Consider the following 25,297-nt stretch of genomic DNA (forward strand, 5'->3'; position numbering starts at 1 on the left):
CATGCACCAGCTAACTGATCAGTCCATGTTGCACCAACTACTGCTTTTGAGCCTGTATCCTATCCATAACAAACAAATGGCTACATTTAATTTCAATTATTTTTTTTTTAAAAATACTCTTCAGTGGGTCCTCTCTTCCTTCTCTTTCCAAAACCTAGTGCTGTCCCCTTACTCATCTTCCAAAAGATGCAGAAGCCTCATGTTCCTCAGAGTCTATTCTATCTGCAGTCAGCAGAAAATTATCCAGTCCAAGACCTTAAGGGGCTTAATCTCTTCACTTGAGACAAAAAATATGAAGTATAAACCCTTTGATCCAGGATAGTTTGGGCAAATTTCAAATATCTACAAATTAGAAGTTGCGCACCTTCACACACACACATATATATTTTCTAGAATACACTCAGAAGTCTTTGTTTTGCTCATGGGAGGGGCCATTTCCAATACTCCTCCCTCTCGTTTTGATCTTGTCTCAGCACAGTGAGTACTGAAAGACCTTAGTTGTTGTGGCAGCAGCCCATAGGGAAAGCAACATTCAGGCAACCTCTTCTTTGGAAGCACGGCTGGTGAAGGAATTAGTGTCCACCACTAAAGATGTAGTGTTCCCTGGTGGTTCAGTGACTCTTCAGTCTGGGATTTGTGATAGACATGGATAAGAGCTCTCTGCACATCCATTCCCCCCCAGCATTATGGCCAGATCTACAGTAGATGCACTTTGCTAGTTTAGGTATGCTAGACTGGCAAAGTACATCTAGTGTGTATGCAGTTTATACCAGTAAAACGTCCTTTTGCTGGAATAGTTTATTCCGGGCTCCCTCCTATAGCGAAACAAGCAGAAGTGAAGTTTTGCCAATCTGAACTGTGTCCACTGGAGGGGCTTCTGCTGGCCCAATCATGTCCATCAAAAAATCAGACCTCATTACATCCATGACACAGCTTTTGCTGGCAAAAGTTTATAGGATAGACTGGCCTCTCTCTCATTTGGTAGCCCATTTCAAGACAGTAAAAGGGAAGGTTCATCCACATCAAGAATGCCTACAGTAGTTTACAAGACCACCACTCTTCAGATCCTTTCATCCAACAGTATTGGACATTCTCTGCTTTGAGACTGCTGTAGATATACTAACTGGTTCAGTACTGAGAGACTTCGTTTCAGAACACTTCTTCACTCATTCATCCTTAGAGAGCGCAACAGTTCAATCTGCCATCACATCCTATCAGGAAATTGTTAGGCTGTTTGATTCCTCACAGCACAATTTCTATTGATGTTATCCACTATGGGTTCACCACGGAGTCCAGTCTAAATGCTCTGGGTGCAACCCTGAACAACTTCTCAGCCCAAGATTTATGAGCTAGACAAGTTTAAAAGTGGCACAGACTGGATCTGCAAATTGTTTACTATGTTCCGTTGATAAGCCAGTAGCACTACCAAAGCCATACATCTGGTAGAGACACTCAATATCCAGGTCAAATGGCTCAGAACTGATTCACCTAGCAAATGTGATCTAGCCCAATCAGTATTTTTAAGAATCTAGAGCCAATGAAGGGTTCCAAAATTAGACCTGTTTGCTGCTCCAACAATACTCTTGGGGGAATTCTGCTCACAATATTTTAAAATTCTGCATATTTTACTCATGAAAATAATACAATACAATCAAGCCAGTTTCAATTATTTTGGTAATTTGTTTAAAAATACCTGTCAGTAAGTATGTGTGTGACAATAAAGACCAAAAAACCCCCCAACATTTCCTGAATCTTTTTTGGAAAAATAGATTCCTTACAAGGAATATTAATACAGAACTTTGAGTAATAATTAATTTAAACTACAATACAGAAATGTATTTCCTGCACCCTTCAGAAGTAGTGCAAAGACTTTGGGAGAGTCAGGAGTAACAGAGGAGCAGAGGGAGAGGGAAGTAATTGCTGGGAAGGAGCCCGAGTGTTAACTTGGAGAGTTGTTGGGTTGTGGGTGGGAGAACTACTGAACAGGGTGTTTTTGGTTTTGGTTTTTTTTTGGGGGGGGGGGGGGAGAAGGAGGTTTTTGGGGAGGGGAGATTGTTAGGAAGCCTTCCCCATGCAGACCCCTACCTCTCTCAGGTCAGGCACACCTGCCCCATCCCCATGTGTCCCTGTACTCCCCTCTGTTCCCATGTGTCCCTGCACCCCACTCAGCCACCCCTCCAACCCCCGTCCCCATGTGTCCCTGCACTCCCACTCAGCCCCCCCTCCTCATGTGTCCCTGCACCCACCTACCCCATCTGCATTCATGCAATTTAGCTGGGGTTCCACATGCTGTTGTGCTAAGTGATAACAGCAGGTGGACGGGTTTGCTGCTTGTCACTAGCAAAGCACTGTGAGAGACAGCTCAAGATGAAGGATTAAGGGGGGCACAGCAGTACCCCAGTACCAGGTTGTACCCCAGGGATCCTGTCACACTGGGCAACTCCAAAAAAAATTAAATGACATTAGATAAACATCACACAAGACAGTCACAATTACCTCACTCTCTTCTGGCAGGACTGCAATCTGGGTGTCCATAAAACACCATGAATTTCTGCTCTTAAGGCAGGGGTGGGCAAACGACGGCCCAGGGGCCACATCCAGCCCTTCAGACGTTTTAATCTGGTTCTCGAGCTCCCGCCAGAGAGAAGGATCTGGGGCTTGCCCCACTCCACGCGGCTCCCAGAAGCAGCAGCATGTCCCCCCTCCAGCTCCTACGCGTAGGGGCAGCCAGGGAGCTCTGTATGCTGTCCCCGCCCCAAGCGCTAGCTCTCCAACTCCCATTGGCCAGGAACCGCAGCACCTGCAGATGGGGAAGCGTGCAGAGCTACCTGGCTGCACCTCCACATAGAAGCCGGAGTGGGGACACGCCACTGTTTCCGGGAGCTGCTTGAGATAATTGTCACCCAGAGCCTTCACCCCGACACCGTTCTGTGCCCCAACCTGCTGCCCTAGCCCTGATCCCCCTCCTGCCCTCTGAGCCCCTTGGTCCCAGCCTAGAACACCCTCCTGCACCCCAAACCCCTCATCCCCAGTCCCCTGCCCCATCCCAGACCCTGAACTCCTCATTTCTGGCCCCATCCCAGAGCCCTCACCCCAACCCCCAATTTTGTGAGCATTCATAGCCCGCCATACAATTTCCATATCCAGATGTGGCCCTTGGGCCAAAAAGTTTTCTCACCCCTGTCTTAAGGCAACCAGAGAGGAAGGAGAATTCATGGCAGGGTCAGCCCTAAAGACACTTGATAAAGGGAATTGTCTCTCAGGCTTAAATTTTAATTTAAGTCTAAGTCATGGAGTCTAGTTTTTAAAGTATTTGTTTCCACTTTTGAGTCACTAATTCCAACATTTCCTCTCCTAATATATCCTCTCATGATTATTTCAGTCAAGTGAATTAGAGTTAGCAGCACTACATACAAAGACTCTGTTCTGACCTTCCACAAGGAAGCAGCAGTTAAATTAACTCCTGGGTTTATTTACAAGTCAGGATCTCCCATCATAAGTTTTCTTACCAAGCTTTTGTCCGACTCCAAAACCCCTCAAATAGAAAGTATGGATGTAATTAGAGTCCTTAAATTCTATTTACATATTCATACAGACTCATCTGTTTCTTGGGCTCTCAAGAAAGTTCAACAAGATTCCAGATTCACCATATGTAGGTGAATAAAATCTTGCATTAGTTCTGCACATAAAGCCACAAGAATCTTCACCCCAGAGCAGCATTCACAACCCACTCTTTTAGGGCCATAACCACCTTCCTGGGTTGAAAGGAGAAAGGCTTCAGCAAAAGAGAGTTGTGTGAGGCCACCATCTGGCAAACCTTACATACCTTTACAAAGCATGATAGGGTTGATATATCAGCCTCCTCAGATGGCACCGAGTGTAGCTCATTGCTTCTCACCATTGTTCAGTGGAGAACAGATAGGGACAATCTAGAACCCACCCAAGGCCTTTATACATTGATGCTGGCAACTAGACTTTTTAAAAAATATATAGAACATCAGACTAAACCGTATAATCAAATTTTCCACAATAAATATGCTTAAGAGCTAAGAAAGAATCCAACAGGAGAAAGCACAGAAGCCAGCCAGTAGAAGGCAACAGATGGTGGAGAAATAGTTGTGGAAACTGGTGACTGGTCACTTTGCCCAGCAAGTTAAACCACAGAAGAAAGCTCATTAGCCTAACTTTTCAAATGTTTCATTACAGAAATTGAGTTTATCGATAGGAAAAGTCTCCCTTGCAATAAAAGACAGGTTAAATCAAGGATAAATGCTGATGGTGCTCCAGTGATGACAGTAGGTAACTTGGTGCCTTTTTGGGAAGGTTACATGTATCTGTATTTTAACTTTTTGTAGTGTGGATGAAACAGTTATAAAAAACTGTGAGTGAATCAAGTTACAGATTCATTCATCACCTATAAACATGTCCCAACCACCAACAAAAGCCATATTTGAACATGGATGTTCCTAACCTATAGTGACAACTTGGAACGCAGATAGGCTCTTAGAGGCAAGAAGCGTGGAAAGTGATTCAAGAAAGATTAATAATTGTGGTCTTGGGAGTAAAAAAACTAAGTTACAGAGACTGACATGGGAAGGCATTATGGTGTAGCCAAAATCCTTCTATCATGACACATATAGGAAATAACAGAATTCAAAAGTAAAATGAGGATGGTTTCGAACTGAGCATCAGCTGAACATAATCAATGGTCAAACAAGTATTGACGCTCCAAGGCAGAAGAGGAAAGGTAAAGGATGAGCTTTGAAACAGCCATAAACAACAGGCAAAGCTTCCATCACATGTTAAGAGGGAATGCTTAGAGAAATAGGATTAGGAAAAAAAAGTTTACAAAATGTGCTTTACAAGTTTATAAACAATGAAAAAATTAAATTAAAAAAAAATACAACAGCTGTACCTACTACATAGTTGTAACTATTTAGATGACTCATGCTTAAAGAGCAGTTGAAGTCCAAAGAGTGACTAAAAATGGCACCTCTTTAGTCAACAGGTCTGATTTCTACAATTATTCAGTCTTGTCTGCTTATTTTAGTAACAGAATTTTTAAAAATTAGTCCAACATATATGAAAGTCAGTGTGACAAACATTAATATCTGTATGCCATTCATTATTTTCTATACTTCTCATGTCCCTTCTAAATTAAACAATTCCTACCTATACAGTCTCTTCATACAGAAGGTTCTCCAGGACTAATTCATTTTCACCCCCAATCTCTGAATCCCTTCTATTTCTGCCATGGCTATATTTTATTATTCGCATGCTAGCTTGATGAGAGTTAGCACGAGTATGTCTTGTCAATCTGGGAATCGTACCCTCAGCTTAAAGTACACATGTATCCTGTGATGAGCTACTACAACTGAATAGTGAGCTCAGAGAGGGAACACAGAGGCATTAACTTCACTTATGGGACTGAAACATGTTAGATCTGGGTTCTACGTGTAGGCTTTTTATTTTTATATTTTACACTTGAGTAAAATCTGTTCAGCCATTTTCTTTTTACACTCTCTCTGAGTTAAAAAAAGAGGACCCAACAACATTTCCGATATGCCATTTGCTGCATTTAGCAAGGCACAAAGTGAATGAAACAGAATTCTGAAGTAGCCCTTGTCCGATTATCAACCTTGTGCAGGACAATTTGCAAATAGCTCCAGATCATGCAGTCTCTTTTTTAAGCCTAGTAAATTGCATTAAAACTATATGAAAAATGCTACAGTTCCATGGTTACACCCTCAAATCAGGAAATGACAGTTTGTTTGTACATGCCACCTTAACTTTGCTCCCTTGTTCAGATGGCTTAGAATAAAGTCTAGTTACATTACTACCACATGCAATTTCTCAAAACATTTTTTCCCTACCATGATGTAAAGTATGCCCTATAAAGTGCAACATGAATGAGGCTGGGGTACCCAATCCTCATAACCAGCTAGTGCCTTGTGAGTGAAGGCCTTAAGTTTGTGTCCTAAAAAGCATTTTTCTACTATTTTCCACTAGCTCTATGCAGATTTTAGGTTCTTCTTTTGCAAAGAGCACCCAGTAAGTTAAGAGCAATACTGAATTGACTGGTCACCTAAAAATACTAATTCTATTCTATAGCACACTTTGTTTTCTAGTAATTCAGTCCTTTGCCCTAACACACTACTTTTCATATATTTCAATGTCTCAATGTGTGAAAGAGACAAACTTTTTTCAATACAAGTTATTTATTTTCAGCTGAAACAATTAAATCAATTTCTTGTTCAAAGTTTCCCAAAAGGTGTCTATATTATCCAATGGTCAAATGTCAGTTTGGATACTTTCCCTTCAAAATGTATATTAGCTTTTTTTTGGCATATTATACAGATCCATCACCTGTAGAGCACTTAGCACTACCAAGTTATTTATCTTTAAGGAGAAGACATGTATTTGCTTGAATTTACTTTAATTTATGCTTCATTTTAGAGACATTAGTGCTCAATAATATTAATTTCACTGTTTTACCAGATGCACATTTGGCTGAAATACAGTTATGCCAATTGCATGTCTTCCATATATCTCCTAATGTAATATTAAAACTTTATATTGTAAGTTATTTGATACAGCAATATCCCGTTACTGAGGGACAAAGGTTTAGCAATTCGAAAGGGAATATAACAATCTGGTCTTATGAATTTTATTTCTAGCTCAACTGTTGAATCACTGTGTGACTTGATAATCATTTAACAATTGAGTGCATCAGTTTCCCCACCTGTAAAATGGATAGTCTAATACAGTGGTTCTCAAACTTTTGCACTGGTGACCCCTTTCACATAGCAAGCCTCTGAGTGCGACCCCCCCCATATAAATTAAAAATACTTTTTTATATATTTAACACCATTATAAATGCTGGAGGCAAAACGGGGTTTGAGGTGGAGGTTGACAGCTCGCGACCCCCCCATGTAATAACCTCATGACCCCCTGAGGGGTCCCAACCCCCAGTTTGAGAAATCTTGGTCTAACACTTACCTATCTGAGCAGAATGTTGTGAGGTGTAATTAATGTTTAATAATGGCTCATGTTAGGATATAGATATTCAGGCCTGTCTGCAAAAGCCTGTACTTTAAAAATTTAGGTGTATTCTTATCACTAGTTCTAGAGGTATAAAAGAAAGAATCAAAATCACTGTCTGCCGATGTAAGGGCCTTCTCTTACTGTGACAGTCTGAGGCCCTGTTCTTAGGCTAAGGCCTTTGGCTAAGCAGCAGAGGCAGCCATAAGCTGGGAAGTGAACGGTCACATCCTCACATTCCAAACTAGTCACATTGAAATAAGGTGCTATTGGGCTGTTAGGAATACAATCCTGACCTGATAGTGCCTATCACCTCCAGAGAAAGGGAAGTGCCTAGGAAAACGTAAAAGGAAACTTAGTTTGATAGCATCCTGTCTGGCAAGAACTCACTTATCAATAGCTGGGATGTGAAATCCTCACTTCTGTATTGTTTTGTCATTATAGTTCCCACTTTGCTATTGTTTGTTTGTATAATCTCTGTCTGGTTCTGTGATTGTTTCTGTCTGCTGTATAATTAATTTTGCTGGGTGTAAACTAATTAAGGTGGTGGGATAGAACTGGTTACATAATCATGTTACTATATGTTAGGATTGGTTAGTTAAATTTCAGGAAAATGATTGGTTAAGGTATAGCTAAGCTGAACTCAAGTTTTACTATATAGTCTGCAGTCAATCAGGAAGTGAGGGGGTGGGTGTGTGTGGGGAAAATGGGAACAGGGAATGGGGGTAAGGAAATTGGAATCATGTTTTGCTAAAGGGGGAAATGGGAACAAGGACACAGGTGTAAGGCTCTGTGGTGTCAGAGCTGGGAAGGAGGACACTAAGGAAGGAAACTGGAATCATGCTTGCTGGAAGTTCACCCCAATAAACGTCGAATTGTTTGCACCTTTGGACTTCGGGTATTGTTGCTCTCTGTTCATGCGAGAAGGACCAGGGAAGGAAGCGGGTGAGGGAATAAGCCCCCCAACAGCTCAAATCCTTGAACAGACACATATGTGAAGAGAAACTTTTCTAGAAAAGTATGTTTGTAACTTAAGCTATTGTCTCGTTTAGCTTCTATTCTGAATAGAACAGCTGAAAAATAAATTTACTCCCTAAACTGTCTTCAGATTGCGTATTTACAAAGCATCTCAACTTGAAAAATCCATATTTAGGTAAAGAACTCCTTTAGCAGTCAAAAGCAAGCAAGTTTGCTAAGCAAACAAAGAGCTATAAAGAGTGAAACTCATGTAAGCAAATATTAATTCATCCCCATGAGCAAGCTGCAAATAACCCAAGTGTGCTGTTAAATAATGCCAGCTCACTGAAATGATTACCGGTGAATAAAGTGTCTGGTGTCCATCTCAACTATTCAGGTATCCACGTAACAAGCTACAAACTAAGTGAATTCATAATTCATTTAATTTGGAGAAGACTAAGAAACAAAACAGCAGAACAAATACAAGTGAAGATTAGGAAGGCTGATAATTATTTCAATAAAACTAATTATTTCAAGTGACATTTTTAACTAGAGTTGCTTTAAAAAGAGAAGAACTCCCACATTCATGACAGGACTTGCCACAACCAAATATAGTTGTTTTTAGAATGAGATTTACTGTAGCTCTGAGATGCGATTGTATATGGCACCTACCTTGAATGTTTACAAAGCTTATGGGGTCTATTATGCAATTTTCGATCCCAATTCTCTGGATCACTGGAGTTACTGTCATAAGGATGAGGCCGTCCTGCCATCCCACTGCAAGCTTCCTCACACTATTGCTCTGAAAAGCATACATGCAGCACTCAACCTACATTAAAAGAGCAGTGTCAACCTTTTACAATGCCATAAAGAAAGATGAATTCAAAGTGCTCCATTAGTTTATATTAATGAATACAGTATATTCTAGTTTTTGTATTCTTCAGTATCCACGGTGCAAAACAGAGCTTCTCTCCTCTACCTGGCTGCTAAAACTGTGTTTTCATTATAAGAAGTGTAATCCTATATACTTTAATAAATAATTTTAAATTTGATTTAATTTATTCCATTGTGTGCAGACAAAAGGTTATTAATTAGATGTTACAAGCACAATAGAAACACTTTTCAATATCATTTTAACTACATAAAGTTAAATAATTCAGAAACAAACCATTTATCTACTACAGGAATCCTTGAATAGGAATAGATTTGAATTTTCTTAGGTATAAAATGTTATTGTCTAACAATTAATGGTTCCACTGTTCATCCAATTGAAACAGAATTAAAAAGCACCAACTTCATAGTTAGCAAATAGTGACATTATAGCCTATGCTCAAAATCCAATCAGAAAGATTTAAATGTTAAATATACTGAAAAATCCTACAAATTCTAGAACAGACATAAGAATTAGATGTGAATATCTAACTATAAAGTAAAGACTTTGCAAACCCGCATGCTTAAATTGTTTCTCAAACTGAGACCAAATGCTTAGTATGTGACTCATCCATTAAGAGTACTTTTAGGTAAAACATTAAATTTATGACCGATAAAAGATACAGCCAATCCAAATCAAATTGTATAAAACAAGTTACATCTGGAGTAGACAATACATTCTAGAGAGATTTGCAAAGTTTTCTAATCAGTCAAGCAATTCTTCACCATTGGAAGAAGGACATGCTTTACTGATCATGTAAGTAGTTAACAATTTTCTCTAGGCTTTCCATATCCTATGAAGATCAGAAGTAAATTATTTCAGAAAGCATCTGCTATATTGGTTTGGCCAGATTAAGCTGAATATTCTGTGATCTTGTCTTCCTCTGCCTTTTCACTGTTACTCACATTTCAGTTTTTATATACTTTAATAATGAAAAATTACTCTCAAAACTAATGAGAATGCCAAAAAGTTTCTATTGCCCAAGAAGAACTGAAAATGTCTTGTTGCTTGGAAAAACTTCCAATAAAGGCAAACAGTAAAACACAAGACTCTTGGACAGAGTTAATTAAGAATTTAGAAGACAGAATTTGGTTAGTGCAAAGGAATGGAAAAGCACAAGCCATTTTTAAAATTAATTTTGTGAATTATGTTTTATAATTTGTGATGTCCATTTCAAACAAATGAACAAATAGTTCTAAAAATATTTACTGAAAAATCTATTTAATACATGTAAGATCATCTTTTTCAGCTAGCTGTTTAATTAGTCTGCATCATTATCAATACTTCTATATATATGCTTAAGCTTTTAACTTCAATGGACCACTCAAACACACATGATTAAGCACAGGCATAAGCGTTTATAGGATTGGGGTCTTAGTATCTTAAGAAATGTTCAACAACTCCCCCATGCATTTCTTCACCAAACATACAGACTAACAAAAATCAATGGTTGGTGTGAAGAATGAGGGAGGGATGGTGTGTGTAATTTTTAATATAAACATCATATGCCCTGATATTAACCTGCCTGAACACCAGAGGTTAAATCAAAAAATGCTGTGAAGGAGAAAAACCCACAGGAAACAAAACAATGGCAAATACAAGGCTCCTTGAGGGAACAACGGGAGGGGGTGGCATCAAATAAAAAATATTCTGGCTTCAACCAGGCCAGAATGGCTTCTCCTTCTCCAGCTGAACCTAGGATCAAAGATGATCCTTAAACCTCATAGATGCTAGAAAAAGGAGGGATCGAGTGAGTAACCAAAGGCTACCCAAGTTGTATTAGTGAAAGCTAACAGACTGACACATGCAAAGACAGGAAGCCTGCTGCCACAGTACAGGCTGTTTCTCCCTGCCAGCGACTGAGTCAGCTGGGCTGAGGGGAACCTACAAAAGCTGGCATGAAAAGTTTAAGGTGTAAGCCCCAGGCGTGTATGCCCTATGGATTTTACCCTGTGCTCTACACACTTCAAACCTTTGAGGAACAAATAAATAATGCTTTGTTTTGAAGACACTGTTTCTATATCACTGCAAACTTATACTATCACAAGTTCTTGAATGGAAACCACTGCAGATCTCAGAACCAAGTTGTGCCTTCGTGGTCATGAATCAAGGGAGCTAAGCCCAAAAATCCCATCTAAGAGTGGTTTGACTGCACAGTTACACCCTGAGTGAGGTGCAGGGAAGCCAGGAAGTGGTACACTCAAGAGAGCTAAAGGGGCCTAAGGTGCAATTTGCCCTGTAATCATAGCAGTTTGACTTTTGAAATTGTGGCCTTGAGAAACCAAGAGAATTATAGCATATCCTACAAATCAACAAAACATCTGTTTAGCGCACAAAGCAAACATAGAAGCAATAGTATTAAAGTTTTCGGTAGTAAAAAGCATTTTGACAATATTGGTGTCAAACCAAGTTAAAACAAAAGCTGAAACTGCTACCTCTCATGATTCACAATTAGATGTCAAGATAAACAGGTTAATGAGTAAAAAGAAAAAGGAGTACTTGTGGCACCTTAGAGACTAACCAATTTATTTGAGCATAAGCTTTCGTGAGCTACAGCTCACTTCAGCTCACGAAAGCTTATGCTCAAATAAATTGGTTAGTCTCTAAGGTGCCACAAGTACTCCTTTTCTTTTTGCGAATGCAGACTAACACGGCTGTTACTCTGAAACAGGTTAATGAGTGTCTGCCTAAAGAGGCAGGAAGAAAAAAAGTCTTAAGTTTGTCTAGTAATTAAGGCTGAGGCAGGCAAACTATGGCCCTTGAGCTCCCGGCCAGGGAGGCTAGTCCCCAGCCCGTCCCCCGCAGCCTCAACTCACCATGCCGCCAGCCACAGGCCTGTCCCAGTGCTCTAGACTACGTGGCTAGCTCCAGCCGGGCAGCACAGCTGCCAGTCCTGGTGCTCTGAGCAGCATAGTAAGGGGGCGGGGAGCGGGGGGGGTTGGGTTAGGGGCAGGAGGTTCCAGGGAGCAGTCAGGGGACACTGAGCAGTTAAATAGGCATGGGAGTCCCGGGAAGCCTGTCAGGGGGCAGGGGTGTGGATAGGGGTCAGGGCAGTCAGGGGATAGGGAGCAGGGGGGGATTGGATAGGGGGTATGGTCCCGGGGGCTGGTTAGGGGTGGGGGATCCCGGGAGGAGACAGCCAGGGGACAAGGAGCAGGGGAGGCTGGATGGGTCTGGGGTCCTGAGGATGGGAAGTGGGAGGGGGCGGATACAGGGAGTTGGCCAGGCTGTTGGGGAGGCACAGCCTTCCCTACCTGGCCCTCCATACAGTTTTGGAACCCCAATGTGGCCCTCAGGCCAAAAAGTTTGCCCACCCCTGTATTAAGGGATGCTAAGTTACTGCAGCACTAAAAGAGCTCAATGACTCATTATATGTTAACTGAAAATTTAGGTGGCCAAAACATGAAGTGTATGTGACAGTTCGATAACAAACCTAAAGTTATGTAGGTCGTTACTGTACTTACCATTTATCAAACAGCAATGTTTTTGGTGCTTAATAAAGGAACCTGCAATCTAGTTCAGACTCAGAAAAAAATGGATAAGATACTGTGTATTTCTGTATGAGCTGATGGTGAATTTAGTAGTAAGCTAGAGATTGTTAATATTAATTCATAGGTGCAACACGCCATATATTTTCAGCCCCCAAATAGTATTTAATGAATAAAAGATCTTTTTACATACCACATTTCACCTTGAATTGATACAAACTGCAAGCATCACTGATTCCACTATTAATGTGGGGTCCCCTCTGGAATGATAAGCAGCAAGTTTAGCAAAAATGTATCTGTGTAGTTTAGGACAGGAAGTAAAGAGTACTTTTTCTAGTTGAAACTACACAAGGAATTTAGGCAGGCAGGCAGAAGCGTAAATAGTCACGCACACTAGAATTTGGCCAGAACACCAATACTCCTATTCATAGGTTTGACTATATAGATTCCTCTGAAACCTCCCCATCATTGCTGAAACCTGGTCTCATTTAGATCTATTCTGAGCAGTGACGTGGTGCTAAGAACACCTATACCCTATCTACTCTAGCACTCCTGTCATACCTACGGGTAACGTTTTTCCAAATTACTTGCTCACACCCCATATTCTTTATGTAAATATGCTTATGATATGGATATGGCATAAAAGATATATTTTATGCAAGATGGGTCTTTTAAGATATCATGGAAAAGGTTATAATTTACTGAATGTGATTATCCAATTTTTATGCATGTATCATTTCTGTATCTAAAGTTAGGAATATTGACTATGTATGGATGTGTATTTGGGGGACACCCACAAGACAACAGTCTTGATGGGCCAATAGGAAGAAACAATAAGACTTTGAAGATACTAATCTCTCTCCTTCCTGAGAGGCATCCTGGGTCATTGCAGTGACACTGATAGGTCAAGTGGTCCTGTCATCTGGTAAGAAACACCACCGTGGATTTCTAGTAATTTTTCACTAAAAGGAGGGTGAGATCGAGACTGGGAAAAAAAAGATTCCCGCCTTATGTAAATCTTATTTAAGGCAGGGGAGTAAGTTGATCTTGGTTCACTCCTCACTGAATACCCACCCAATATGACTGCTGGAAACACCGAAAGAAGAAGGACAAAGGGAAAGGGAGAGGAGTACTGAAGCCAGGCTGGAAAAGGGATCCATGTGGTCTGTGAATAAGATACCTGACGATTTAAGCTGCAAGCAGGGTAGCTAACCTTCAAGAATTTCTGCAATTTGCCCCAAAAGCAACATTTAGGGTGAGAAGTTATTTCTTGAAACCAATCTCTTTAAGATCTTAAGCTTAGTATGCGTGGTTTGTTTTATTTGCTTAGTAATCTGCTTTCTTCTGTTTGCTATCCCTTATAATCACTTAAAGTTTACCTTTTATAGTTAATAAACTTATTTCTTGTTTATAACATAACCCAGTTTAATTCAATTAATATCCGGGGTGGGGTGGGGGAGGAGGGTGTAGAAGCTGTGCTCCCTTGAGGGAGAGGGTGAATTTTTATGAGCTTGCGCTGTTCAGACTTTTCTATACACTGCAAGACAATATTATTTTGCGTTTACTCCTCCAAAGGGGGTGTGCAGTTGAGTGCAGAGCAATATCCTAGCTGAATCTTCCCATAGAGAGCTGCTTGCAGACTCTGTGATTCTACAGCTGGTGCATCCCTACGTGTGTGTGTGTGTGCTTCCAGAGGCCGAGAACCTGATTCAGCAGAACAGGGAGAGGGAGCCCAGGCTAGTGCGGCAGGCAGACTCAGTGAAACCTAGGTACATCAGGTGACATCCCAAACAGGGCGAGGGCGGGTCTAACCCATCACAGCTCCCTGGACTATTCTAGACTATATCTACACTAGGAGAACTTTATAAGTATAGGTATACCAATATACTTTACCAGCAAAGCACTCCGAGCACAGACAGAAATAGAACAGCAAAACTGTGCTTTATATGAGTATAGTAAATCTACACCACCCCCTGAGCAAAACAAGCTATACCTATAAAAGCACAGATTTACCAGCCCATTGTAACTGTATCTACAGTAGGGGATTCTTGAGATACAGCTGTGTCATCAGAGATCATACCTCTTCACACTCTTGACTAACATAGCCATGCCAGCAAATATCCTAGCCTTGGCACCTTACCCTTCAGCTCAAGTCAGCTGCCCTACCAGAATAAGTATGAAGCAGCTATTTTCAACTCTTTTTATAAAAAATAATGTTTGAATATTAAACAGCTCTCAATTTAACTTTTACACTGGAAAGTGATGCAAAAGAAGCCAAACGCACTAAACTGCAGCTGAAGTGGCAGCCAAGCTTCTGAAGGGAAAGGAGCAATTTAAAATCTGCTTTTTCTCCTTCAGTTTCCTCATCCTCCCTTACCACGTTCATCTTTGTTCTGTCCATCAACTTTCTCTCTCTCCCTTCATTTAATGTAACAGACACAGGGATTGTGAGGAAGTTTGAGATACTAGATCTGTGTACCACGGGGAGACAGTGTGCAGCTATGTCATCATCAAGAAAGCCCAACCCACAAATGTTCCCGATCATATATTGTAACAAAATGTTTCAATGTAGCACATAATAAATAAGCTCTTACACAGGAATTCTTCCCAGGATCCTGCATTGTCCTTAACTGGATGCTTCAGAGACAGGCAAAAACTCTACAATGCCTGTGGCTTTACTATACGATGGGGAAAGTACTTACTTCCTGACCATAGTTAGCAAACAGGTGATGCCCTAAAGAATGAGGATTTGCACCACTGTATTTTTTTTAAATCATAGCTAATGTATGTACAGATGATATTTTTACTCATATAAATTGCTTTTTGCATCAGCTTTTTTCGTTCAAGTTTATGTCAGTACAAGTGACTTTTTTCAGCTCTTACTGCTCTAATAAGACCAGGTAATAAGAGAATGTATCAAAACATAAAAAAGGTATGATACCACAGAGAGAAGCTGTGCAGTAGTCTGAACTGAATGAGAAAACATTTGCCAATTTAGAAATAATAACTAATCTCACTGGTTCATTTTTAAACATTTCACTGAGGCAAATCCACTTTTACTGCAATTAGTCTCCCCAGGTAACCAACAGGCTTGGGAAAAAACAACATTAAAAAAAAGATGACAGATTTCCTCCTACCCCAGGGATCATACAAGATAAGATAAGAATCTGGGATGTGCACAAAAGATATACTTACAGTCACACACACAGAAGGTCAGACATTGACATGGACCATTAGCCTTTAAAATGGTAAAATGAGTTCTGTCTTGCGACTGAATAATGTAAGTCCATAAGGGGAGGATCTCCTATTGCACTCTGTACCTCATTTGGCAAATCAGAATACCTTAGCTAGGATGGGTGTGCGGTTACTATGTTTGCCTATCGTCTCACTGCAGTGTCAATGGCAACTTAGGGTATGTTGTCACTACCCGCCGGATCGGCAGGCAGGCAATCGATCCAGAGGGGATCTAGTCTAGACATGATAAATCGACCCGAGCGCTCTCCCGTTGACTCCTGTACTCCAGCGCCGCGAAAGGCGCAGGCAGAGTCCACAGGGGAGCAGCAGCACTCGACTCACCGTGGTGGACACACCACGGTAAGTCAATCTAAGTACGTTAACTTCAGCTACATTATTCACGTAGCTGAAGTTGCATAACTTAGATTGATCCCCCTCACTAGTGTAGACCAGGGCTTGGTCTCTACATGCCCTTGCTTTAGCTTCCTCAGGCAGTTTATAAAATAATGGGGATAGTTTATCCCAGATACGAAAGACATAAATTAGCTAACAAATTGATAGTTGTATGCACATTTGTTGTTTGATAGAATACTACATCTTATCTTCGCAATCTGGTTTGGTTTTTTGTCTCTTGGGATCAGGAGAGGAGGAACAGACTTTCTTGACCCATCATGAGTTGTATGCACAACTGAGAAATTGGGGATTGGGTAAGAATATCTGAACCCCTTCTGTGTAACACTGGTCAGCTTTCAGTTATGGGAAGGTACAGGCTCATCAAGAAGTCCATAGTTGGTGTTTTCATTCATTCATTGGCTGGCTATTCTCAGAGCCTCTTTCACCAGAGGTAACAGAAAGACTATTTCCACCTCTTCCCCCCACCCTCCCATCACCACTGACTCCAGATCCAGAGACTGTCAGCCACTCTCAGATGTTCCTGGAAATTCTTGAAATCATGAGATGGACATTCTGACATTACAACCACAGAATTGCCTGGAGTTAAAGAGAACAGTGGCAGTAGGTGCTCAGCAGTACATTTATATAAAGCTTATATTAAGCAGTGGTCCCCAAACTCTGGGGGCACATGCCCTGGGGGGGCATGGAGGAACGTTCGGGGAGCAAAGCAGGGCCCAGGGCAGCCCCCATGGGGGGCAGAGAGGAAGCACCACCCAGCTATGCTCTGTCCCCAGCTCCACTCCGACCATGACCCCCAATCCCCACTGCAGCGCCAGCCCCACTCCCAACCACAGGCTTGCTCCCGACCATAGGCCTCCTGGGGGGAGGGAAAGGGGAAATGACCAAAAAAGTTTGGGGACCACTGATCTAAGCTCTTGAGCTTCCACTTCAAAGCTAAGTGAACTGAAGGGTTAAGGCAAAGACGTCTGCTGTAAAGATGCAGCCATTTTTCTTCAATATATAAATCTAAAAGGATGGACTTATCAGCTTTTTTGAGGGAATCTGTCTTTGGTCTTTTGAATTTCAGGCATTGAGCCCACATCTCCCAATAGGGTCAGAGGACTAGTCATCTGTAAAGCAGAGCCACCCCATTGTAAAGCAGAGGGATTCCACATATGGCCTTTTAAGTGCTTACAACATCTGAACTGAACGAGTTGATAGCTCTTGAAAGGAAAGCACCACAGGCTAAACCTCAGACTCCCTAGCAGTGAAGTTGATCCCAGGCACTAGAATCCACCTCTCCAAGATGTGGTATATTTGACACATGAAAGGGAGAGGCAGAAGAAGATTCCCTGTTTTGTGCCACAAAGGAAAAAAAACCTAACCCAGTGAAAATTGCAGCAGACTTACCTCCCAATAGCAACTCTCTCTGTTGCCAGATCCTAGGGGGGAAAAGGAAAAGAAAAAAAAGTGGGGGGGGGGGAAGGGAGGGGAAGTATCAGAATTTTCAGTGCAACAAACAGACTCTTTGGCACCTGGGAACTGGATGTAATGCTATCCATCCTCACTGAGGCACTGATGCTGAAGCACTGAGACACCTGATACAGATGCACTGAAACCCAATGCAGCAGACAAAGGTCTCCAAAACCAGATGGACTGGATGCTAGAAGGCCTCTAACATACAGAAGTGGCTGGCATGGAAGATGATGCAGTATCATGCTGGCTGTAATGGGGTGGCCATTTAATGAGCACCCCCTCATAGCCAGGGGTCACTTAGCAGGCCCCCTGCCACTTTTAGCCCCCCTCATGTGAGCCCCTTAATTGCTACACACAGATTTTCATTTAGATATTAAATCAGCCCCAGACAAGGGGTGTTCACAAAAACGGCTCAACAATCCTCAGGGTCCCAAAATAAAAGTCCATCACCAGACTACAGTCCATACTTTGATCCGGTGTCTTCTTTCTCAGCCAAGCTCTTCTTCTGTCCTACTCTGTTCTCACAGCCCATCCTCCCAGCTCTTCCTATCTGGAACCTACCTTCCTAGACCCCCAAACTTCTAGGGTCAAACTCCATCTGGATTTCCCTACAGGAGCCTTCTGCTTCTCTGTCACAGCTCCCTGTGCTTCTCAGTCACAGCTCCCTTGATCTCAAGTCTTTCATGCAGGAGCTCTTCATACACTCTGCAGTTTCTCCACAATTTTCTGAGCTTTCCACTGCTCTTTATAGGGCAATCACTGTGATCTCTCCAAGGTGTGGCTGATTCTGTAATCAGGGATGGCTAGCACCAGGCCTCCAGTGGCACACTAATCTGTTACACTGGCTATGACATCAAATTTAGTTGTGAGACACATGGCTCCATTTCTTCAACTCCAAACAAACACTGCCAGCAAATAATCCTCTAAAAGTTCAATAGGTCTTTCCACATTGACACTGAAGCCAATGTTGAGCTTGACAGAGCAGACGCCTTCCAACTCTAGGTGCCTGATTTTGGGGAATGCAACTACAAGAGTGAAGAGTTCTTTGGTGGTAGCTTAGCCTAACCCTCAGTATCAAATGTAAGTGACAAGTCCTTGGACATCAAGCTTTTGCTGGCAAGGAAGTCTGCTGGATGCCTGTTCCTGATTCACCAGATAGGGGCCAGGTACTGCACATTGACTGCTCCAGTTGATCAGTAAGAGGATAATATTCAATTTGCCAACAGGTAGAATTTAAGGCTAATACCCCAAACTCTACATGTATGACTGGTAAAAATCTAATACAGAGAAAGCAGAGTAGGTACAGAAAACTCACCTGTTGCAGACACAGTACCCTCAGAGGAATACATCTTAAAGCTGAACAACAGACTCACAATCGCCCAAGCGTCACTAGAGCCTGGAAAATGGAATGCCCAGTGGGACCAAAATTTTGACAAAAGTCACGCTATTAAATATTCCAAATTTCTAAGTTAAAATACTAAACTTCACAAAAGGGACAGACAGTCAGTTTGCTGCTCAGTGCCTACAGTTGTCAGAAGAATATGAATAGCAGTTGAACTGCACTCCTTTATATATCCTTAGCTGGGTTGAGATGAGGAGATAAGCAGGTGTGCTTACAGTCCCAATGAAATCTGCTTTGTAAGAAGTTCCAAGTGAGCATTTGCCATTGGCGCGCGCACAAATCCAACCTCACCTACTGTGAAGATCCATGTCTGTTGAATAAATCTGTTGTAGACTTAAGTACACATCTCCTATATAAAAGCTACTTTACGTAGCTGTATATCAACCATAATTACTTATAAAATGTTACTAAATTGACACTGATCAAGCCTAATTGATAAACATACCCTGCAATACACTATTACCTAACATTAGGTTAGGTGAGATGCAAGTAATTCAGAACTTAGAATAGCACCCATGTACTCTACAGCGATGTTAAGAAAACTTCCCCTCATGAATAAACAATAGGTGGCAGTAGAGTGAAACTGACAACATTCTCACCTGTGTAACAGCAGATGTAGACGAACGGTAAGTTTCACTTTACTGCTACTGCAGGAGTTATGGAAGAGAAGGGTCTAGTCTCACAACAGCACACACCTAAAAGCTTGTCCTCCTACTTTTCAAAGGACATCAATAAATCAGCTCAGTGAAATTCAGTCACTCAGCCTGCTCCTATTGATTTCAATGAAAGCAGGAGTGGACTCATCTTACAGGAAAGCAAAATCTTACCAGCTACTGCAGGACCAAATAGAATAGCAATTCACAGGTTAATCACTCATCTCCCAACTTATTTGCAGGGCTAGAAATCAAAAGGCCAGTCACAGCTATCAACAGTTCAACTGCCTCAGTAAGTGAGAATACCACTCCAGCAGAACCATAATTAGCTCAATACTACTCAACACCAGTGACAAAAGGATCATGGAATAAACTTTGACTCACTGCCCAAGAACCAGGAAGGGTTTATAAAGGAGGAAGTTGCAGCAATCAATGAGCTAATGCAGGGGAGGGAAAACTTTTTGGCCTGAGGGCCAAATCGGGGTTGCAAAACTGTATGGAGGGCCAGATAGGGAAGGCTGTGCCTCCCCAAACAGCCTGGCCCCCATGCCCTATCCGCCCCCTTCCACTTCCCACCCCCAAACTGCTCCCCCTCAGAAGTCTGGACCCATCAACCCCCCCTGCTCCTTGCCCCCTGACCGCCCCCTCCCGGGACCCCTTGCCCCTAACTGCCCCCCCCCGGGACCCCACCCCGCTCCCTGTCCCCTGACTGCCCCAAACCATATCCAAACCCCCGCCCCCTGACAGGCCTCCCACACCTATCCAACCCCCTCCCATTCCCCGTCCTCTGACTGCCCCGCCCCCCCGAACCTCTTCCCCAACCAACTGCTCCCTATCCCCTGACTGCCCCCCGGGACTCCCGCCCTTTATCCAACCCCCCCAGCTCCCCGCCCCCTTACCATGCCACTCAGAGCAGCAGGAGCTTGCAGCCCTGCCACCCAGCTGGAGCCAGCCACACCACTGCGCTGCCCAGCAGGAGCAAAGGGCCAGAGCACTGGTGGAGTTTCGAAGTGAGGCTGCAGGGGAGGGAGGACAGCAGGGGAGGGGCCAGGGGCTAGCCTCTCCAGCCGGAAGCTCAGGGGCCGGGCAGGATGGTCCCGCGGGCCCTATGAGGCCCACAGGCCGTAGTTTGCCCACCTCTGAGCTAATGGGTATTTCTACACAGCAAAGAAAAACCTGCAGCTGGCCCATGCCAGCCAACTCTGGCTTGTAGGGCTCAGACTGCAGGGCTGTTTCAGGCTGAAGCCCAGGCTCCAGGACACTTGTGGGGTAGGAGGGTCCCATAGCTCAGGTGCCAGCCCGAGCCCAGAAGTCTACACAGCAATGGAACAGCCCCTGAGCCCAACCCAGCTGGCACAAGCAAGCCACAGGTTTTTCTTTGCTGAGTAGACATACACATGAGGTTTTGGGCAAAAGTTTTAGCTGTGTGGATGGAAGAAAACGTCCAGTCTTAGAGATGCCATCCAGGGAAAAAACTGCTAGATTTAGACAGCCTGGATATGTGGGAGTGGAAAGAGAATAAGTCAGAGATGAAACTGAGACTGCAGTCCTGAGTAAAAGAGATGGCAGCTGGGGACAACAACAGCACCAAGAAAGGGGAGAGAAGTTTAGGGAAGCGAGGGGAGAAAATAAACAGTTCTGTTTTGACTACACTGTCAGGTTGAACTGAGAGATGTATATACCATCATTGTTTGTGATGTTACTGTAGCTTGTTGGTCCCAGGATATGAGACACACAAGGTGGATTGGGCTTGAATGCTTGTCCATTCCACCTAGAGAAGTTGGTCCAATAAAAGACATTACCTCACCTACCTTGACTCTCTCAAATGTATATACATAAGGTGATGTAGAAAGATTTTAGTCTGGATAGAAGGAGGCAGGTGTGAAGTAGCAAGGAAGATCTGTAAATCTGCATAATGATGATAACTAGAGCTCTGCTTTTGAATGAGATCACCCAGATATAATGTGCAGAGGGGGAAGAGGAATCCAAGAGCCTTGTAGTACTGCCACTGAGTGTTGAAGCAGGGATGAGGAGTATCCTGTGAATGAAACACTGAAGAAACAGTCTCAAGTAAGAGGAGAACCAGCAGAAGACAGAACCATTGCAAGCCAAAGGAAGGACAAGATTTTAAGAGCATAACTGATGTCAAAGTCAGTTAACAGATAAGAGTGACAAAGATGGAGTACTTGTTTGTGAATTTTGGTGAGAACTAGTTAGATGAGTGAAGTGGGCATTTCCCAAATTGGAAAGGGTCAAGGATGGAGTTGAAGGAAAAGAACTCCAGACAGGTGTTAGATGACATTCCATGAGCTTAGAAATGAAATGGAGGAAGGAGACGAAGTGACAACTGGAGAGGTGAGTGGGGTTGCAGGTGGGTTTTTATGCTACGTTGCTTGCAGCATTGGTGATCGACTGCATTTCACTCATCCAAAAACTTGCAATTCCATTTTCTCAAAGCAATTTTGTCAGAATGCGACATTACATATTTCAGGCACCACTACAGCACTACAAAGCGTATCTTCCAAAACAGACACACACTTTGGGGCAAAGAAGCACTCTCAATAGTTTCAGGAAGCTCAGCGGAAAAGCTGGAGCTGCTGAAGAAAACATCAGAACTAAGACTTCATCAAGGTAAGGCAGAGTTGCTGGTCAATCAGTACATTCACCATTATGTGTCTTATGGAAGTGGTTTTCAACCTGTGGTATGTGGGTCCCTGGGGTCCACAGACTATGTCTGAGATTTCCATTTGAAATTTAGGGGTTTGCAAATGAAAAAAGGTTGAAAACCACCATCTTATGGTCCTACAATAGGATTTCACTGTAAAACATTGACAAATTCAACATCACCAAAAACAAATCACAAATCCAAAAGAATCAGGGACAGGCTACAGTCTTAGCAACGCCCCACTCACTGTTTTTACCTAGCCACCCACTGAGAGTAGTTCATTTTGGTGTTGAGAGAGAGGCCCCAAAAGCTAAGTGCCCTGCTTTAAGCGATTGAACACAAAGAAATCTTTCACTGTTCACTAGACATCACTGAGACGAAGGGATGTTAATTTCATAGGAACCTGCAGAACTGCCCTATACAGTTTAATCACGGTTTTTAACTGGCACACAAGAGAACAGAGCTCCTTTCAATCCCCAACAGGAAATACAATTCTGACACGTGACAGAAAACCTTCATTAACACTATGTATTACTAACATCTCCAACCATTTCATTCAAAAGCTACTAGTATGACTGGCCAACCAAGGGCATCAGGAAACAAATCCACTGTCCATGTTCCCAGAAGGCAAGATATCAAATGTACACAGAGTACCTTAGGAACGGTTATTTATAACGAAGTAGCACCTTATAGTCAGTAACAGCAAACCTGCCACGGGGGAGGAAGAATGGTCAGTGCTTTAAAGGGCCCAAAGCAGGAAACTGAAAGGGGGGGGGGGTCATTTATCTACACCCCTGCCACCCCCAGCCTCTGCCTCAGCCCCAGAGACACCCCACTTGTGCGCCCCGCAGCTCTGCCTGCTTCCCCAGCCCTACAACCCCGAAGCCTCGCCTCGCCGCCCGGAACCTCCAGTCTCTTCCCCAACACAGCTCCGCTCCCCCTCGGCCCAACTGCGGGCTCCACAGCCCACTCCCGGCCACGCTCCTACGCCCCCAGCCCCTTTCTCCCCACAACCCGCCCTGCCCCGCTCCGCTCCACAGACCGGTTTCGCCCCCGCCCCGCAGCCACCCAACCCCACTGCCGCTACCTCGCTCCCCATCCTCTCAGCCCCCGCCTGCCCGGGGAGGGGGGGTCCGGCCGACCTCGCACCTACCCCGCCAGGTTCCACGACTACGGCCGCCTCGCTCCCAGGCCGCTCCCGCACCTCCCAGGCCGCTCGGCCTCGGCTCGGCCGCTGCAAGCTCCTCCTCCCGCGAGAGAGGAGGAAGAGGAAACGGGAAAGGGGTGAAATATCGCGAGGTTTGCGCCGAACGCGACGTATTACACGGGGGGCGTGTAGCGGGCTTGCTGGTTTCCAGGCTCTCCCCAGGCGGAAGTTGGGGGGCGCGGGGGCGCCAGCTGGTGAAACCGAAAACGAGGTCGAGGGGCGTGTCTGTCGCCTGTGCGACGTTCGGTGCTCGAGAGTGCCGGCGGGGGCGCCGGGTGTGCTACCAGGGCGTCCCCGGTCTCCATGGTGACAGGGTGGCGCCCAGAGCCGCCGGCGGCAGCAGTGGGACAGGCCGCGGGAGGAGATGAGGGGGGAGATGAAAGTCGCGTGGGGGCGGGGCACGTGGAGGAAGGCAGCGTGCGGGGACCCGAAGGCACCGCACAGAGGAGGCTCTCCAGGGGAGCCGAGCAGGCGCGTGGACGCGGGGGAGATTGACGGGCAGGAGCGGCCCCCTCACCTTTGGCACAGCAGGTTACAGGCCATGGGGGGCAGGACAGAGGGGCGGGAATGAACCGGGGGATTCTTCGTTCTCCGTGGCAGCTGCCGGTCTGGGTGATGGCAGTGCGGTGAGGAGCGCGACAAGCTTGGGCACGATGATCCTTGTCTCATCCAGCCTCTGTTAGCGTGGCTATAGGGGGCCGATAAGAACCTATAGACAGGTCGCTAGCCTGCTGCCAGTTTCACCGACTCGGCTGGCGGGCATCTCCTCCCAGCGGTCAGGCTGCAGAGAGTTACAAAACAGGACAAAACATCATTCTGTAGGTAAGAATGACAGACAGGCCCTGAAAACAAAGACATACTCCTGTTGTTTTAGTGATCAGCTTTATTGGGCCAATTTGGCCTACCACCTGTAATTTGTGGCTGGAAGGGATGTCATTTTGCCACATGCTCTGAACTTTGGGATATGGTGTCATGCTCTTGAATTATGATCACAAGATCACCCATGCTGTTGAGTTTTCATATGCTTGTCGTTTTGAAACCAATACCACAGCATTAGATTTGGATCCTGGCATTTGAATCTGAATACCCTGGTAAATTGAGAGGGTCTAGATCTGTGGTTACAATTTTGGCCCAAATCACAAAGTATAGTGATGAGGGAGGAACTGGAGATGTAGATATATCAATTCAGTAGCTATGAAATTACTCTGTTCTCCCCCATCTATATGGATCTTTATGTTTCTCAGAGCAAGAAAAAATGGATAGAAACTAGATTACTGATGGAGGAAAACCCAAGGTGAGGCATACAAGTTGAAGCGCAAATAACTTCTACATGCCTGCGTTCATAGACTCTCTCTTCTCGTCTCCCTACAAACATGCTCAAAAGCTGTGGGGATGAGTTGCTTCATCGCTCTGCCTACATAACACAACCCAGCATTTCTTGCATAGAGGTGCATTCATCCTTTTTCACTGAGCTCACCCATATCCACGGTTTATTGAGATACCCGGAACTGAACATCAGCTACATGTCTAACATGACACCTTCCTTCCCCTGATTTAGTCCATTTAGAAGTCCTAGACATACTAATCAAGAGCAAGTCATTACTGTCTGGAGAAAGAGAGAGAAGAGTAACTAGAATCCTTGTAATAGAGGCTGTCAACACCATGTTTGAAAAAGGGATATTACCTCCCACCTTAAAACCTACTATAGTCTCCCATTCATAAAGAAACCTTTATGAGACATAACAGATCTAACTTGGTACCAAATCTATTTCTTAGCAAGCTAATCACACAGCAAGCAAGTACAAACTCCAAGCCAATCTTAGATCCTCTCCATTCTGGACAGAAATAAA

The 25,297-nt window shown here is 43.7% G+C and overlaps 2 protein-coding genes across 5 annotated transcripts in view; one reads left to right on the forward strand and one right to left on the reverse strand.

Annotated features, from left to right (window-relative positions):
* BTBD10 (BTB domain containing 10) overlaps positions 1-23,532 on the reverse strand; it is a 50,989-nt gene extending 27,457 nt beyond the window's left edge. The window contains exons 1-3 of one of the 4 annotated variants that reach the window (XM_084632571.1): positions 23,394-23,532; positions 12,611-12,677; positions 8,671-8,800 (exon numbers count right to left, since the gene is read on the reverse strand). In XM_084632571.1, coding sequence (XP_084488697.1) covers positions 8,671-8,771 — 101 coding nt within the window. In that variant the 5' untranslated portion in view covers positions 8,772-8,800; positions 12,611-12,677; positions 23,394-23,532. Of the gene's footprint in view, positions 1-8,670; positions 8,828-12,610; positions 12,678-23,393 lie in introns of all 4 variants that reach the window. The other 3 variants (XM_084632570.1, XM_084632572.1, XM_084632573.1) reach the window with 3 other exon arrangements.
* Positions 23,533-23,866: 334 nt separating this feature from the next.
* LOC311523001 (uncharacterized protein) overlaps positions 23,867-25,297 on the forward strand; it is a 29,703-nt gene continuing 28,272 nt past the window's right edge. Inside the window, exon 1 of the mRNA XM_084632661.1 lies at positions 23,867-24,269. The gene's annotated coding sequence lies outside the window, so the exon portion shown is untranslated. The remainder of the gene's footprint in view (positions 24,270-25,297) is intronic.

The sequence above is a fragment of the Lepidochelys olivacea genome, assembly GCF_965140295.1.
Source record: "Lepidochelys olivacea isolate rLepOli2 genome assembly, chromosome: 6".
Taxonomy (NCBI): domain Eukaryota; kingdom Metazoa; phylum Chordata; order Testudines; family Cheloniidae; genus Lepidochelys; species Lepidochelys olivacea.